A 14,957-nucleotide genomic window follows, 5' to 3' on the forward strand; every position below is an offset into this window, starting at 1 on the left:
TTAGGCAGAGGGGAGAGAAGGGAGGGGAGGGAGCATGGGGTTAGAAAGGGTAGTAGAATGAACTAGACATTATTACCCTATGTGCATATATGATTACATGACTGGTGTGATTCTACATCATGTACAATCAGAAGAATGAGAAGTTATATTTCATTTATATATGATATGTCAAAATGCATTCTATTGTCAGGTATAACTAATTAGAACAAATTAAAAAGTAAGTACAAAAAATATATATAATCACTCCAATGAGAAATGTCTCTATTATTTCTTAAAATTATCAATATTTACTGATTGCATATTTTACATCTAGCCTTACGATATACTTACCCGAATGATTAATCTAACAGCTACAACACCAGAAGTGGCCATAATTTTGGCACTGTTTGGAATTAAATTAAATATAGTTGGCATAATGGCTTCAGCTCCATGGTCAAATTTATTTCCTAGAACCGATGACAGATGCCTACAGCAAGAAATGAACACCGTATTGTAGTTATACTTCCTATTAACAGCGAAGTACATAAACTTCTTAATACTTAAGGGCCTTCATTTAAAGTTACTATGGATAAAGGACAACAATAAAAGTACAATACGTTAAAAAATAATTCTAAATGTACATGTAGAGAACTTGGCAAATAGCCTTTAACCCAAGAGTTTTTCTTAATCATTTTCAATCAAGTCTTAAAATAGCAAAAAAGAAATTAATCGTATGCCAATAAAGCAAATATGAAAATCTCCCTTGCCCCTTTTATATTTAACCTAAAATTCATGCTTCAATATATGCCTGCCTCCCGCAAATTTAAACAACTATAAATAACTATTCAAACAACTCTTGGCTATGGCTTTGATAATCTGACAGTTTCTTAACACAGTTTGGCATAGGATAAGATGTTACTGCAGCACCTGCCTTAACTTTAACTTTGTAGCTATAATACTCTTTTACAAACAAACTTTCTGATAATTACTCTATATCCTGTCAGCAAAATAAATAAATCAATCAATGAGACATCTGAGAAACATAATTCTGTAAAATTTCATTTTTTCTACATTAATATTATATTATTAATATAAATAACGGCTTCAAGTTTAAGATAGAGGCTTCAGAGATAGGTCACTGAGTAAAGTTTAAAATCGGTCACTCTTTACAACATCATTGGGCAGAAAATACTACAAAGCTTAGACAGAAGTGTTAATTGGTAAGGGTCTTGGAGATAAGTCAGAGGTTATGTTAAAGTGACCCAGATGACATGGGTAAGGAACCATCTCTGAAGCTCTATGATGAGCCTATTTTATGGCGTGTGAGAACAGGGAGCATTACGGTCCTTACCCCAACGTGATACAAGCCTCTCGCACTACCTGAGACCGCAGATCCTTAGCAGAGAGTTTAAAGGCTCCGTCCAAAAGACGCAGATGTTGAAAGAAGTTATCATACTCAGCAGCACCAGCCAAAAGTAAAGATCTAATCTTTTTTAGCTAAGGGACAGAAAACAGTTAGGAACATACAAAATCTGTGTAAGACATATTTAACACAATACACAAGACAGAAGCCTTCATTAAAGTTCAACTGATACAGAAATAATTTTTACAAGAGAATTCAACAAGTTAAATATTGCCTCATACATTGAACAAATCTACATATCATAAGATCAAATATTTTTTAAATGCAGTATGTACCAAATATATTCTAATTAATATCTTTAATTTCTACAAAGTGGGCTTTCTTTTTTGGTATTGGGAATTGAACCCAGGGTGCTTTACCACTGAGCTACATTTCCAATCCTTTTTATTTACTTTTTAAAATTTTGAGACAGGGTCTCACTCAGTTGCCCAGGCTGGCCTCAAACTTGCAATAATCTTCTTGCCTCAGGCTCCTGAGTTGCTAGCATTATATATAGCATTATATCTATCTATCTATCTATCATCTATCTATCTATCTATCTAGATGGTCACATTTTGTGACCATCTATAAACTGTATTTTGGGAAATATCTTGGTATATTTATAGATTCTAAGATACTAATGATAACTAACATTAATTTTGGCTTATAAAAAGCCCCTCCTAAATTTACTATCTCCTACATCCCACTCCAACTGTCATTTATTTAATGAATCAAAGAGAAGCATGGGGGCTGGGGGTACATCTTAGTGGCAGAGCAGTTGCCTAGTACATGCAAGGCCCTGGGATCCATTCCCAGTACAGGGGTGGGAGCAGGGGAGGTAAAAGAAAATGAGAGAAGCATTCCTACAGTATTTTTATATTGTCCTCCAATGCATCTTCATTAACTGGCTGGTCTGAATGTGAAACAGAATACAACAGCAATTTTACCACCTCTTGCCTTGCCAACCATGCAGTGTAAAAACAGTTTTGTGCAGAGACGGCATACCCTCACTTAAATGTTGAGCCACATACTTTTCATGAATCCACCTTTTAAAACAGAGGAGGTATAACTTTCTAGCATGTGATAGGAATAAAGAAAAGAATCCTGAGGGCCATATACTGAAAGTGTCACTAAAAAGCCAGTTTACTGGCCAACAAGCAGAGAATTAAATGTTGACTAAGGCAGAGGTGGAGGCAGTCTGCAGACATTCCATAGGCAGGTCTGTGGTAAGAGAACAGCAAATGCATGATGGTGTAAGCTGGTGTGTTTTAAAAATAGAAGCCTAAGTGAGGAACTCTATTAAAAAGTTCAAGTGAAAATATGGCATCTATATTTAAAATACCTACTATTTAAAATTCACCTAAGCTATTCTCCAAACTCATATCAAATATTTAAGATATTGAAAGGAATCTAAAGAAAAGGTAACCACATGAAGTCAATGGCTTACAGCATTTACTCTCTGCTCCCAATCATGTTTGTCATCAGATAATATTTCCCTAATTTTGTTTATGGATTCTTCAAGATCGCGGCTGGAATAAATCTGCAAGTAAAATTAATTCACAATTAATATAAGATAATTTACAGTAGAGAGATTATTTCTTAATTATGTGAAGTCACAGGCATGTAGCAAGTAGAGTAAAAATTAATTAATTCATTTATATTAAGTACCAATGAGACAGTATCTATGCAGGATTGTCCGAATGAGTTTTTTTTTCACCACTGAGAATGTGTACTGACTAGATCTGCTGCCATGTGTCAATAACCTTGACTGAAACACTCCCTTACTCTAAATGTAACAGAAGATCTCATGTACAAAAGAGAAAGAAACCTACAAGAGAAACAGTGACGCATGAGTCACTTATTACTCATGTTATTGCTTTAAATATCACATTACACCTGTAATTTTAAACACTTTTATATCTACTTCCTCATTTATCCCCAGTCTTACTATAAGACAGGTAGGGTACCATCAACCAAAAATGCTGAGAGGGTCAAGTACTGCAGGATGAACCTGAGCTCGATACCTGCTGTAAGCACAGGTGGATTATCAGGTGGCAGGGAAAGCTGTTAGACAGTAAGTGCTACAGGAATCCAGAGCACACTTAAAGTAGACTGAGAAAGCATTATCAGCCCTCCAGTCAATGATGGTAGGTACTGAAGCACAAGTTTAAAAAATGTTTGACTGTATCCCAAATTTTACAAATACTTTAATACATCTGTTAAGTAGTTAAGTGAAGCATCAAAGACAGTATAAATTAGGCTTTTATTTAACCATTCAATAGCTTTTCAGATACTAAATTCCTCAAGTTTATAGTTTTTCTAAAATAGATCCCCAAATAAACATGCTTGTTTATTTATTTTTTAACCTCACCAACAAACAAAACACTAGAAGAACCAACTTCTTTCTTATTTTTAATGAAAGATCATTTTGGGCCTTGACTTGCTACATTTCAGTCATTTAAAAGGCTCCAACATTTTCTAATCTGCACCTCAGATCCCAGAGCTAAAACGAACAAACCCAGTAAAGAATTCAGCATCTGGCAGTGCTATGGTCTGGATTAGTATTGCTGATAGGTCCATGTCTTAAAGGTCTGGTCCCCAGAGGTGTGCCACTGGGAGGTCCTGGAACTTTGGGAGGTGGGGCCTAGGGGAGGGCCTTGCCTCTCTGAGTGGGGACCCTCTGAAGGCAATTATAAGAGGTAACTATGATAGAAGCCTGGGTCTGGCTCCACCCAATTCTCTCTGTTCCTGGGTCAACATGTAATCACTTGCCTGCTCTCACTGTCTCTGGCCATCCACCATAAAGTAATGCAGTCATGGTTTGTGGCCCTCTCTGAGCCTGTACTACACTACACTCTTTGGACTTTGAACCTCTAAGATAGTGAGCTAAATAAACCTTTTCTTTTTGTATAAAGAGAAAGTTGCCACAGGAATTTGTTGTAGTAACATAAAGCTGACTATACAGGCATACTTTAAAGGTGAGATTTGAAGAACATTTCTACCCTGTTTTTAATCCTACCAAGTATCTTTACTCACCTGCACTACAGGTACATCATCAAATGCTTTAATAAAATCCTCTTCATCAACAGCACCGGCACCTTCCTTTGCAGCTGTAAAAAAAAAAAAAAAAAAAAAAAAAGTAATTTTAAAAACAGAAATAATGTACAACAAACAATGTGTAAAATATACACTGGAGAAAGATGAAATATACATAACTAAACCTACATTTTTGAAGACTCAGAATGATGAGAGAATTTAGAAAAATATAGTAATTTTATAATACTATGTACATTCATTTAAGTGCACTTGGACTAAGCAGGGAAAGTTGCAGTTTAAAGTATTTAGATAATATATATTGCATTAATAAGGATTCCTTATAAACAGATATAATAGAAAATTCAATTTTTTAGGGAATAATAATTATTATTAATAATAATTATTATTTATTTATTATTATTATTAGTCCAGCATGATAAATTTGTGGACTATTCAAACAACATCTAAAGAACTGCAGTTTCATTCCAACTTTATATTAATCTCAAAATATTTCCATTCCCATAAACTTGTGATAATCACGCCAATTAATTTTAGCATATGTTATAAAGCCTTGCCCTTATAAGCTGTTCTAAGATGCTTTGTGTACTTAAAAGTTAATTGTTACCGTCAGGAAAAAGTTATCTCTCTCTGCTAATGTGAACTTCACACATGAAAATTAGGTTATACTTTTATCAGTCTGCTTTTTCATAATAATGGTTTTTAAACTGGTATCTAAGGTCTTTGAAACCCTTACTAATGATTTACACTGGAAAGTCTAACTGCTTTTCTAAGAGCTTCTTATCAAATATGCATCTGGTGTTTGGGGTCCTGACACACTTCCTAGGCAGAAAAGGACTTTATAGATAATTCCAGGCAGTAAACTAGTATCCTCACTCTTACTGAAGAGTACTCACACTGCCTTGACAAACTCACTAGAAATGGATAGCAGCCACACCTCATGATGTGGCGCTGTGTGTGCTCATTTCTAACACAAGGATTGGGATCCCACTGAACAGACAGATCCTGAGCGCCTCGCCTGCATCAGGCACAGTACAGTGTACCCAAGCCGGGAAGAAGACTCAAAGACCAGTGCTGATCTCTGAACCCAAAGAATCTGACAAGCCAGAGCTAAACAGGAAAGTCACAACTGTGGGATTAAACAAAATGAAGAAAGGGCGAGAGTGGGCCTATGGGGAATGCAGTTCTGCTGTCTCTGCATAATTTACCCAGAGAAACTTCTAGAAGGGGTATAGGTAAGGGGAGGGAAGGAAAACAGGATTCTGATCATGCAGAAGTTTTCTAAGCTTTCTTTATTTAACTGATATTACCCAAGAACAGACCAAGAAAAAAGATTAGAAAGATGGTTCAGCTATTAAAAGGAATAAAGTTCTAATACCTGCTACAAGGTAGATGAAACATTAAAAATGTTACATTTAAAATTTAATGGTAAGAGAATTTAATTTTATAGTAAGTGAATTTAAGCTCAATAACCAAAAATTAATTTTAAAAAATACACTTCCCAAATTAAAAGGAACTGGGAATAACAACATAAGAAACAAAGCAATGCTTCCTTTAGTCCCTACTTTGAATTTCACTTTCTGCTGGCAGGACAGCTCTGGCGGGAGTGGGAGTAGGGTGGCGCCAAGCTAACCTAGTTAACACACCCACAGTCTGGAGCCAGTCCAGGAAAGGCCATCCAGAGGCAGCATCCTAAGGCTAATGCTTCCTCCAGCTTTCACCTAGCCCAGTCAGCTTTGGCAGTTTGGGACTGGTGGGATTCCTCCCTTGCACCACCACGGCTCAAAAGTCCGATGCCAAGGTTGAGCATGGTGTGAGCGGTGTAACTCAGTGACTTGGGAGGTCAAGGTAGGAGGTTCACAAGGGCCTGGCCGGCTTAGTAAGCTTAGCAAGATCCTGTCTCAAAATAAAATAAGAAGCTCTGGAATCTTGCTCAGTGGCAGAGGTCCATGGATTCAATTCCCAGACCTCAATGGAAAAAAAAAAAAATAGCAGAGTTCTAAAAGCAGTGGCTTTACAATTTTTAGAGGTAAAAAGGAAATTTGGATGTAAATCTAAAATGTGACAGCAAAATGGCAGTTGAGAATAACGACAGATCAGACAGTCTAGAGGGGAGGAGAGAGAAGGGATTTATGGAAGAAGACATTGTAAATACACTTTTAGAGCTTTAAAGACCTAATCTATCATTTATTTAATTCCATATCTATGCTGGTATTGCAAGCAATAATGCTACTTATAGAGAACAGAGTATATTTTAAAGACAGAAGGTCCAATCTCACTTCTGGATATTCTCAGTCTTGATAAAAAGAAATTGGCGAAAAAGTCTCATGTCAGTTTTAGGCAAGACTAGATCCAGATGATCTAATAATGCCTCAAGAATGCTCACCTCTATATTCACTTTGTCCTCCTATAGGCTCTGCCTCACCAGATTGTGGCAAAGATCCACACAGCACATTAAATTTAGATCCTACCAGTTTATCAGCACAGTGTTAATTCAATTGAAGACAGAAAGCCATAATGTGCTATTCTCAGAGCCTAGAGTTCACTTCTGAGGGACACTGCAGGCAAATACCATGCACAGCTGGCCCCATAACACCACACGGGATTTGGTCTTACCTGAAGACTTGGATCCAAGAGTGGATGACCCAAGCCGGCGGGTGGTTCCCATTCCAACGTTTCTCCGTGAGCTTGGAGGAGCTTTGGATGACGTAGAACTGGCAGAGGAAGGTCTATTACCATCCACGGAATCTTCATCATCAAAATTTTTATCTTAACAGTAAGCACAGAAGTCATTGTTTTAAAAAAGAGAGCACTTTCTTCACTTACACATAATATAACCATCAGCCTTAGAGATGAATGGTTTGCCTGCTCCTTTGGAAATGGAGGTGTCTGTCAGGGTCTGGAAAGGCCTGGCAAGTCCAGAGTGCAGCCGCAAATATCATGTCTCTGCCTTCCCATATCTAGAACACCCTCCCACTCCCAGTTTGGAAAATATTTCAGACTACTCTTTATGCATTTTTAAATAAAGTGAAAAGACTATGTATCATTTAGAAATACTGGTGACTTCAAACCTGTCAATTTTTCCTTTGTGACAAAATACTTTTCATAGAACCATTTTAATGGTTGAAAGGTACTTTGTAAATAGAAAATGCCATACTGAAACACACAATGTTAGACATTTGGGGTGTTCCTAATATCTTACCATTAAAAATAATACCTTAATTATAAATACCTTTCTACATGTATGTTTTGTTTTAATTTCAAACAATTCTAAGAAAGAAACCCTTAGAAGCAATACTGTAACAGTGGTGCACTTTACGCTCTGAATATAGCTTTTGCTGTTCAGTCACTGAGACATATTTTTTAAATGGATGTTTCTTTCTCTTCCTCTCTCCCTACTCTTCCCTAATCTCTTCCCCTCCCTAATATCAGGGAAAACATAATCACCTTTCTTCTACCTCCTAGGCAGAGTTATCTGTCCCTGAGTACACCCCCACCAAAGGAATGAAGTAATTTATGAAGACTTTGGGGATGGCAGCAGAAGATCTCAGAAATGACTATCTTCCAAATTAACAAGTGAATCACAACTCCAACAGAGAACACATGGAATGTAGCCTTTGAACCACCTCTTTAAAAAGTACCTTGTTCCACTTGATGGACAGAATCACAGCCTCTGGGACAGGAGTCCCCTGGCTTCTCCTTTGCTAACAAAGCAATAAACCTTGTTCCTTTTTCTGAGACCGTGTCCTCATTATTGGATTGGTATCAAGGACAAAAACCAATATAATAATACTATGGGGTCAAAAGTATAGAAGTATTTAATGTATATTGCCAAATTTGTCTTCAGATGGGTCATATAAATGTGTACATTTTCCTAGAAGGTCAAGAAAATATCCATACAGCCATATCCTTGCCAACATTCAATGCTATCAATTTAAAACTTAAACCAACTAAATAGGCAAGGGGGAAAAAAAAGTCCCCTCTATATTACATATACTACATTTCTCTTTCAGTAAAGTTTTGGCGGGGTGGGGAGTACCAGGGATTGAACTCAGGGGCACTCAACCACTGAACCAAATCCACAAGCCTATTTTGTATTTTTTATTTAGGAATAGGGTCTCACTAAGTTGCTTAGCACCTCATTTGCTAAGGCTGGCTTTGAACTTGTGATCCTCCTGCCTCAGCCATTAGCAGCCACTGGGATTACAGGCATGAACCACCATGCCCAGCTTGAAGCTACATTTTTTGATAAATACATTAAAATTTTCTAAGCAGCAGTGGATCCAACCAATGCTCCTCAAGCTGTAATTAAAATTAAAAAGAAAAACTGGAGGGTGGGGTCCTTAAAAATCAACATGTGTACAAATGACATTTTAATGATGGAGAATAAAAACTATCATGATGCTTATGTACCAAGTCCCCACGAGCTTATGCAGCAATTGTGAGTCATTTAGGAGGCTAAGTGAAATTGGAGTAATTAAAAACAGAAAAGAAAACTAAGAATATTAACAATAGACCTGAAGTAAATGACTGTTAACCAAACAACAAAAACAGATAAAAATGGCATCCTTTTCTCCTTGCTGCTTCTTAGCTAAACTATCAAAAGCCAAGACTATGTTTACTCAAAAGCCCTGTGTGCCTTAAAACTCACCAACAATGAACTTCAAATTACTAGTTTATTCAACTCAAGGGGAGGGGAGACAATCCTTACAAAGTCATGCTTATGTAAACCAACTCCTTTCTCTGAGCTTCACATTTCCCAGATTGTCTCACCACACTAAACTGTTTCAACAGGGTTCTTTCAATCCACACATCAATTTCTTACTGGTTCACGTGTACAGTTTCTATTAAACAGACTTCCACATGGAGTCATAAACTGTAAAGCACATTCATAAATTCCTTCCCAAGAGGAAAATCTAGACCTAATATAAAGGATAAGTACAAGGCAAAAGAGAGATCAGCAGCTGAGCACTGCAAGCATTAGCAGTGACAAGGACTGATGGAAACCTATCTGTCCTCCTGGGAGCTCCGAGAGTGCCTGAGCCTCTGTCATTATGGGAACACACTGAAGAACTGCTTTCTTTTTTTGCTTAGAACAGGAACAGATTCAGTCTGTGGGAAAGATTTAAAAATCAACGGGGGAGATGAAAACACTGTTATATTTCACTCCAAAATTTGTGTAAATTATGTTTGGTCTAGTCTTGTAACACACACAGACATACTATTTAGAACTGTGTTTAATTACTAAAAATAATTTTCAATGAACCAATTTTAATGAAATCCCTGGGATTTCTGCATGCAACAAGCAAGGATCAGACTTAACCTTTTCTAAGAAACCAGTCAGAATATATAAAACAAAAACTTTCAGATACCGGATATTAGGCAGTGCAGAACTATGATCCCCAGAACAGAAAGCAGCAAGGTGAGCTATACAATCAACTTATGACTGCACTTATAACGTGAAAAATAACCAGTAAAGTATAAAGTGCACAATCGAGTATGAATATGTTCAAGCCCCAATTAACCAGAAAGGAACATTTTCAGTGACTTATCCAAGGTATTTAATAGAGACCCCCAGAGTCGGATCTTATATTGGAGTTGAGCTATTATTTTTGCAGTGAAGGATACACTAAACCTGCCCCTATAAGAGCTTAAAAACAGGCCTCAAGGGGATTAGACAGGTCTGCAAATAAATTTAACTGTTTTGCTAAAACAAAGCATCACATTCTTTAAAGGAATATAACAAAATTCTGAAATTCCAAAATGTAACATTCACAACATAAAACATCTAAACAAAAATTCCTAAACATAACAAGAGGCAGGAAAACATGGTCCATAATCTGAGTAGGGGGATCAGAAAATAGTATCCAACTAAAAAATGACACAGATAAAAACATACATATTGCTTATATAATTATGCTCAATATTAAAGAAATACTGACACAATAAGAGAAAGGGAAATTTCAAAAGGATGAAATGGAGCTTTAAACTTTTAAGAATATTGGAAATGAAAATTTAATTAAATGTGAAAAGTCAGAAGTTAACTCATAGAAACATAATTTATCCAAAATTAAGCACAGAAACAAAGCAGATGTAAAAGAATGAAAGGAATAAAGTCTCATAAGCCAGAAGGATATCAAGCTGCCTAACACAGATGACACTGTACTCCCAGCAAGATGGGGGGATGGGTTGTTGGGTAGGGCAGGAAAAGATTTAAGCAATGATAGCCAGTCAGATGTGGTGGTGCACATCTGTAATCCCAGCCATTCAAGAGGCTGAGGCAAAAGGATCACAAGTTCAAGCCCAGCCTGTGCAACTCAGTGAGACCCTGTCTCAAATTAAAAATAAGAAAACAGGACTGGGGATATAGCTCAGCAATGGAACACTCTGGGTTTAATCCCCAATATTGTGAAAGAGAGAGATGGAGAAGGAGAAGAAATGGTGGCCAAAACTTTTCCAAATTTATTGTAAACTATGAACCTACATACCCAAATAAAAACACCAAACAAAACATATACAAAGAAAAGCACATGGAGGTACCTCATCATCGAATTGCTTAAAACAAGTGAAAAGCAATTAGTGCGGAAAAAAGACACATTACATTTAGAATAACAAACAAAATGACATCAGACTCCATTAGAAACCCTTTAAGCCAGAAAACAATGGAATGACTTATGGAAAATAGTGAAAGAAAATTATTATCTTAAAATTCTATAAACATTAAAATTATATTTTAAGAATAAAGGCAAAACAAAACAAACAATTTGCCACCAGCAGACCCACACTCCAAGAAATGTTACAGGACTATCTTCAGCCAAAAAGAAACACATACCAGTTGGAAACTCGGATTTACATAAAGAAATGAAGAATAGTAGAGATGGTGAATGTGAATTTATGTGAATAAATATAAGACTTTATCCTAATACCTTAATTATACTTTAATTGAAAGCTTCAAACAAAAATGAAACACCTGACATTTATTTTTCATTCTTTTTATAGCCTGTTCTGGGCAAATAAAATAAGCTGGTGGCCAGTGAAATTACAATGATGATATATATTGCTATGTACATATGTTACACACACAAAATAAAAAACTGACAGGGGAGCTAAGGTGTGCAGAAATGAAATCGATTTTAAGCTGATCATCCTTGACCAAGACTGAAGATGCCACACTTCACTGAGAAGACACAACACTCAGGGCAACTCATGGAAATGCCTTCAGGGTGTTGTTGGCAAGGTTTTTAAAACTGAGCTCTAACAGTCCTACTTGGTCTTTTTACTTACCCTTTGGGAATGAATCTAACAAGCTCACTTTTCTGATTTCCTAAGCAGATTAGAAACAACTAATTATAGGGATAATGAAAAGGGGGTTGTAGGGGTTAAGCAAAGTGATGTTAGTAAGAAGTGACAGTTCGAAGTCTGGTAGTTAAACAAAAACTATGAAACACAAACACATATACAGAAAAACCTCTGCACCCAAACTATGTAAAATGCACAGACATTACAGGGATCAAATGACATCTATGTAACTGAGCTGCTCAACAGCAGGTACTGGTAGTAACCACCCAGGACCAGCATCGAAAGATTCGATTCTTTTTCATGCAATGTGTGTACTAATGAAGAGAGTAGTTCCTATTTCCTGCCTGTATTAGAAATTCAGGGAAACTTTCCAAATTAATAACTGGGCACACTCTTTAAATTTAGAGGTACTTCACTTGGAAAATGTCTGGAGGATGAAAGCCAATGGAACCTACAATTTGAAAACTTAACTAACATACCGTGGAAAAGGAAGTTTAGTCTGTATTTCCCAGCTTTTGGGACACTCAGAAATTAAAGCAAATTAAAATGGAAGTTGGGCTGTAAGAAAGGTACCTAATTTCAGTTAGCTGGGAACTTCCTGTGTAGAATGGGCCATTCTTTAACTGGGCAATAAGCTGCATCTACAACTGGATGTGTTACAGAGCGATCAACCCAGACGGGGAGGCTCACAGTCCCCAGTCCCAGGTTCTAACATATCTCAGCATTTCTCAATTAAATCCGTCCATACCAAGCTCTATTAGCCACTTAAATTTCCATTTCTTTAGGCTTTTCCAGTAAGCAGACATCTGTTAGTATACAGCTTCTCTTTAACTAAGACAAAAACGTGTGAAAATGAGTATTTTTAACTATGCAATCTTCTGCTGTTAAACTAGTTTAAAATTTTTCACACAATACAACAACATATGTTACACACAGAAAATTGTTTTACAGAAAGATAAGTTCTCTCTGAGCCCAGAGAAATCATTAATTCTATCTTCAGCCACCACTGCCTTCTGACTGACACTTCTCTTATCTGACAGTCTGGGGTGGAAATCTGGTGTAAACCAACTGCAGTCTCCAGTTCACAGTCACCTCCTTTAATCTTTTACTAAGCTCTAGTTCTTTACAGAACTAGAAGTTTCTACAGAATGACAGTGAAATTTTCATCCAGCTGCAAACACCCCACTCCTAGTGATCCAATTAAGTAGAAACAGTGAAAGGGGAAGCAAAACCGCATGCCTTGATTAACAACTACTGATACGAAACAATCCGTGCAAGAAACACAAAGGCTGGAATACAAGCACAGACATCTGTGGGACTTGTCCCTCAGGATCCCTTAGCAGAATCCATCTGCTTTGGAACTGAATTTTAATCAGGCTGGGTAGGCAAAGCCATAAAGCAACAAGCCATATAGATTTTATGGGCCAAAAAAAAAAAATGATCTAAAGGACCATTATATACCATTGTGACCAGAGATCTGAGTAAGTGGGTGGCAGAGATGTGAATGTAAAGAAATACTTCAAGTTGGTATCTGGAACTTGGATTTGCAAGCTCTAGATGATACTGTCCATTTGGAAAATTTAAACACTCATCTACAAGGACTCAAAGAAACTGCCAGTTCGGTGGTGCATGCCTGTAATCCCAGGGACCTGGAAGGCTGAGGCAGGAGCAAATTTGAGGCGAGCCTCAGCAACTTAAAATGCTGTCTCAAAAAATAAAAAAGAGTGGTAGAGCATCCCTGGATTTAATCCCTAGCATCAAAAAATTTAAAAAGAAACATCACAAAAACTAAGAAATGTCTATTCATTGCCCAACTGCGGGAAGGCCAGGACATAAGCCACAAAGCCTTTCTTTTCCTCTCTTTGCTTGAGGCAGACTTAGCCTGGTGGAAGCCTCAGGGGGAGGAAATTCCTCATTCTCCAAAGCAAAGACAACTATCTCTGCTTCACTTTATCCAGGACACTTTGTGGACGCAGATAAGATAATATTCCTAACAGGGTTTCAGATTCACCCACTCCCTGCTACTGAAATTCTCCTCCAAGGGAGTAAAAAGTGAAGGAGCCTAGAAGCTAGAATATAATTAGCACTCCCAAGAAGAGGGTGCAGAGACACCATAATAAGCCCAGAGGGTAGCCGCTCTTCACAAACATCCCCTAATTTTTTTCCTTCCTGTTCTTTGCAAAAGCTGTTTCTGCTGAATCCAAGTCTCGTACCAGACATCCTGATGTGTTCTGGAAAACACCAGCCTACCTACTGTTAGCTCCTCTGAGATCCTGCCTGGGTCTGTCCAGAAGGAGTCAACAATGCCTTTCTCTGCTACCTGTCACATATGTGCCATTTATTGCATCCTACACTGAAAACAGTCATCTGCAGATATGGGCTATTTCTCTGTTCCTGGAGTGGGGGATACAACACACAGTAGGCATTCAAACATTGAATTCTGCCAGTCCATATGAAGAAAAACAAAGTCTGCAAATGAATGCAAACTTTTCTTCACATATCTTTTTTTTAGGAGCTTTTATTTCTTTTTAAAACTGCATAAGGGTTCATTACATAATGTATTAACTTATTTTTCACTGCTATAATAAAGTACCTAATGCTGATACTTAATAAGAAAGGGGTTTACGTAGCTCACAGTTTGGGAAGCTAAAAGTCCACAATCGGGTAGCCCCATCAACCTGGCCTCTGGTGAGGGCTGTGTCACATCCTGGTGGAGTGCATCCAAGAATGACCACATGGCGGGGCAGTAGCCAGGTTGGGAGGGACTGGTCTTTTGCTTTTTTTATAATAATCACTTTCTAGGAAAGTGCTGACTCTAAGACCAGCACTGTTTTCTTACCAGGACAGTGCCATCAATGACAAAATCATCTCCCACTAGACCCCACCTAGTAAAGGTTCCTCCATCTCTCACATCACCACACTGAGGACCAAGTTTTCAACACATAAACCCTTGGCAGGCACACTCAAACCACATTCAAATCAGAGCGTATGATAAAGTCAAAGATATAAAAGTATCTGAGGGCAAAACAAAAAAGTAGATAATTACAACCCAAAATAGTTTAAGTTCACTGATTTGCTACCAGAAAGAAATATATATTTACACTTATATTTATTCTATATTTATTTTTATTCTGGTAGAATATGTACCCATTTTTAAATTAATTGTTGAAGTTCTGTGGTTAAGTAATTATAAGCTCCAAGAATTAAAATGCTAGCTATTTTA

General features: G+C 37.2%; 1 protein-coding gene across 5 annotated transcripts in view; it reads right to left on the reverse strand.

The window, feature by feature from the left end:
- Positions 1–14,957, reverse strand: part of Clasp1 (cytoplasmic linker associated protein 1) — a 269,273-nt gene that overhangs the window by 113,605 nt on the left and 140,711 nt on the right. For all 5 annotated transcript variants that reach the window (XM_077802326.1, XM_077802325.1, XM_077802322.1 and 2 more), the window contains exons 9-13: positions 7,052–7,204; positions 4,418–4,491; positions 2,829–2,921; positions 1,331–1,476; positions 331–466 (exon numbers count right to left, since the gene is read on the reverse strand). In XM_077802326.1, coding sequence (XP_077658452.1) covers positions 331–466; positions 1,331–1,476; positions 2,829–2,921; positions 4,418–4,491; positions 7,052–7,204 — 602 coding nt within the window. The remainder of the gene's footprint in view (positions 1–330; positions 467–1,330; positions 1,477–2,828; positions 2,922–4,417; positions 4,492–7,051; positions 7,205–14,957) is intronic.

The sequence above is a fragment of the Urocitellus parryii genome, chromosome 1, assembly GCF_045843805.1.
Source record: "Urocitellus parryii isolate mUroPar1 chromosome 1, mUroPar1.hap1, whole genome shotgun sequence".
Classification (NCBI taxonomy): domain Eukaryota; kingdom Metazoa; phylum Chordata; class Mammalia; order Rodentia; family Sciuridae; genus Urocitellus; species Urocitellus parryii.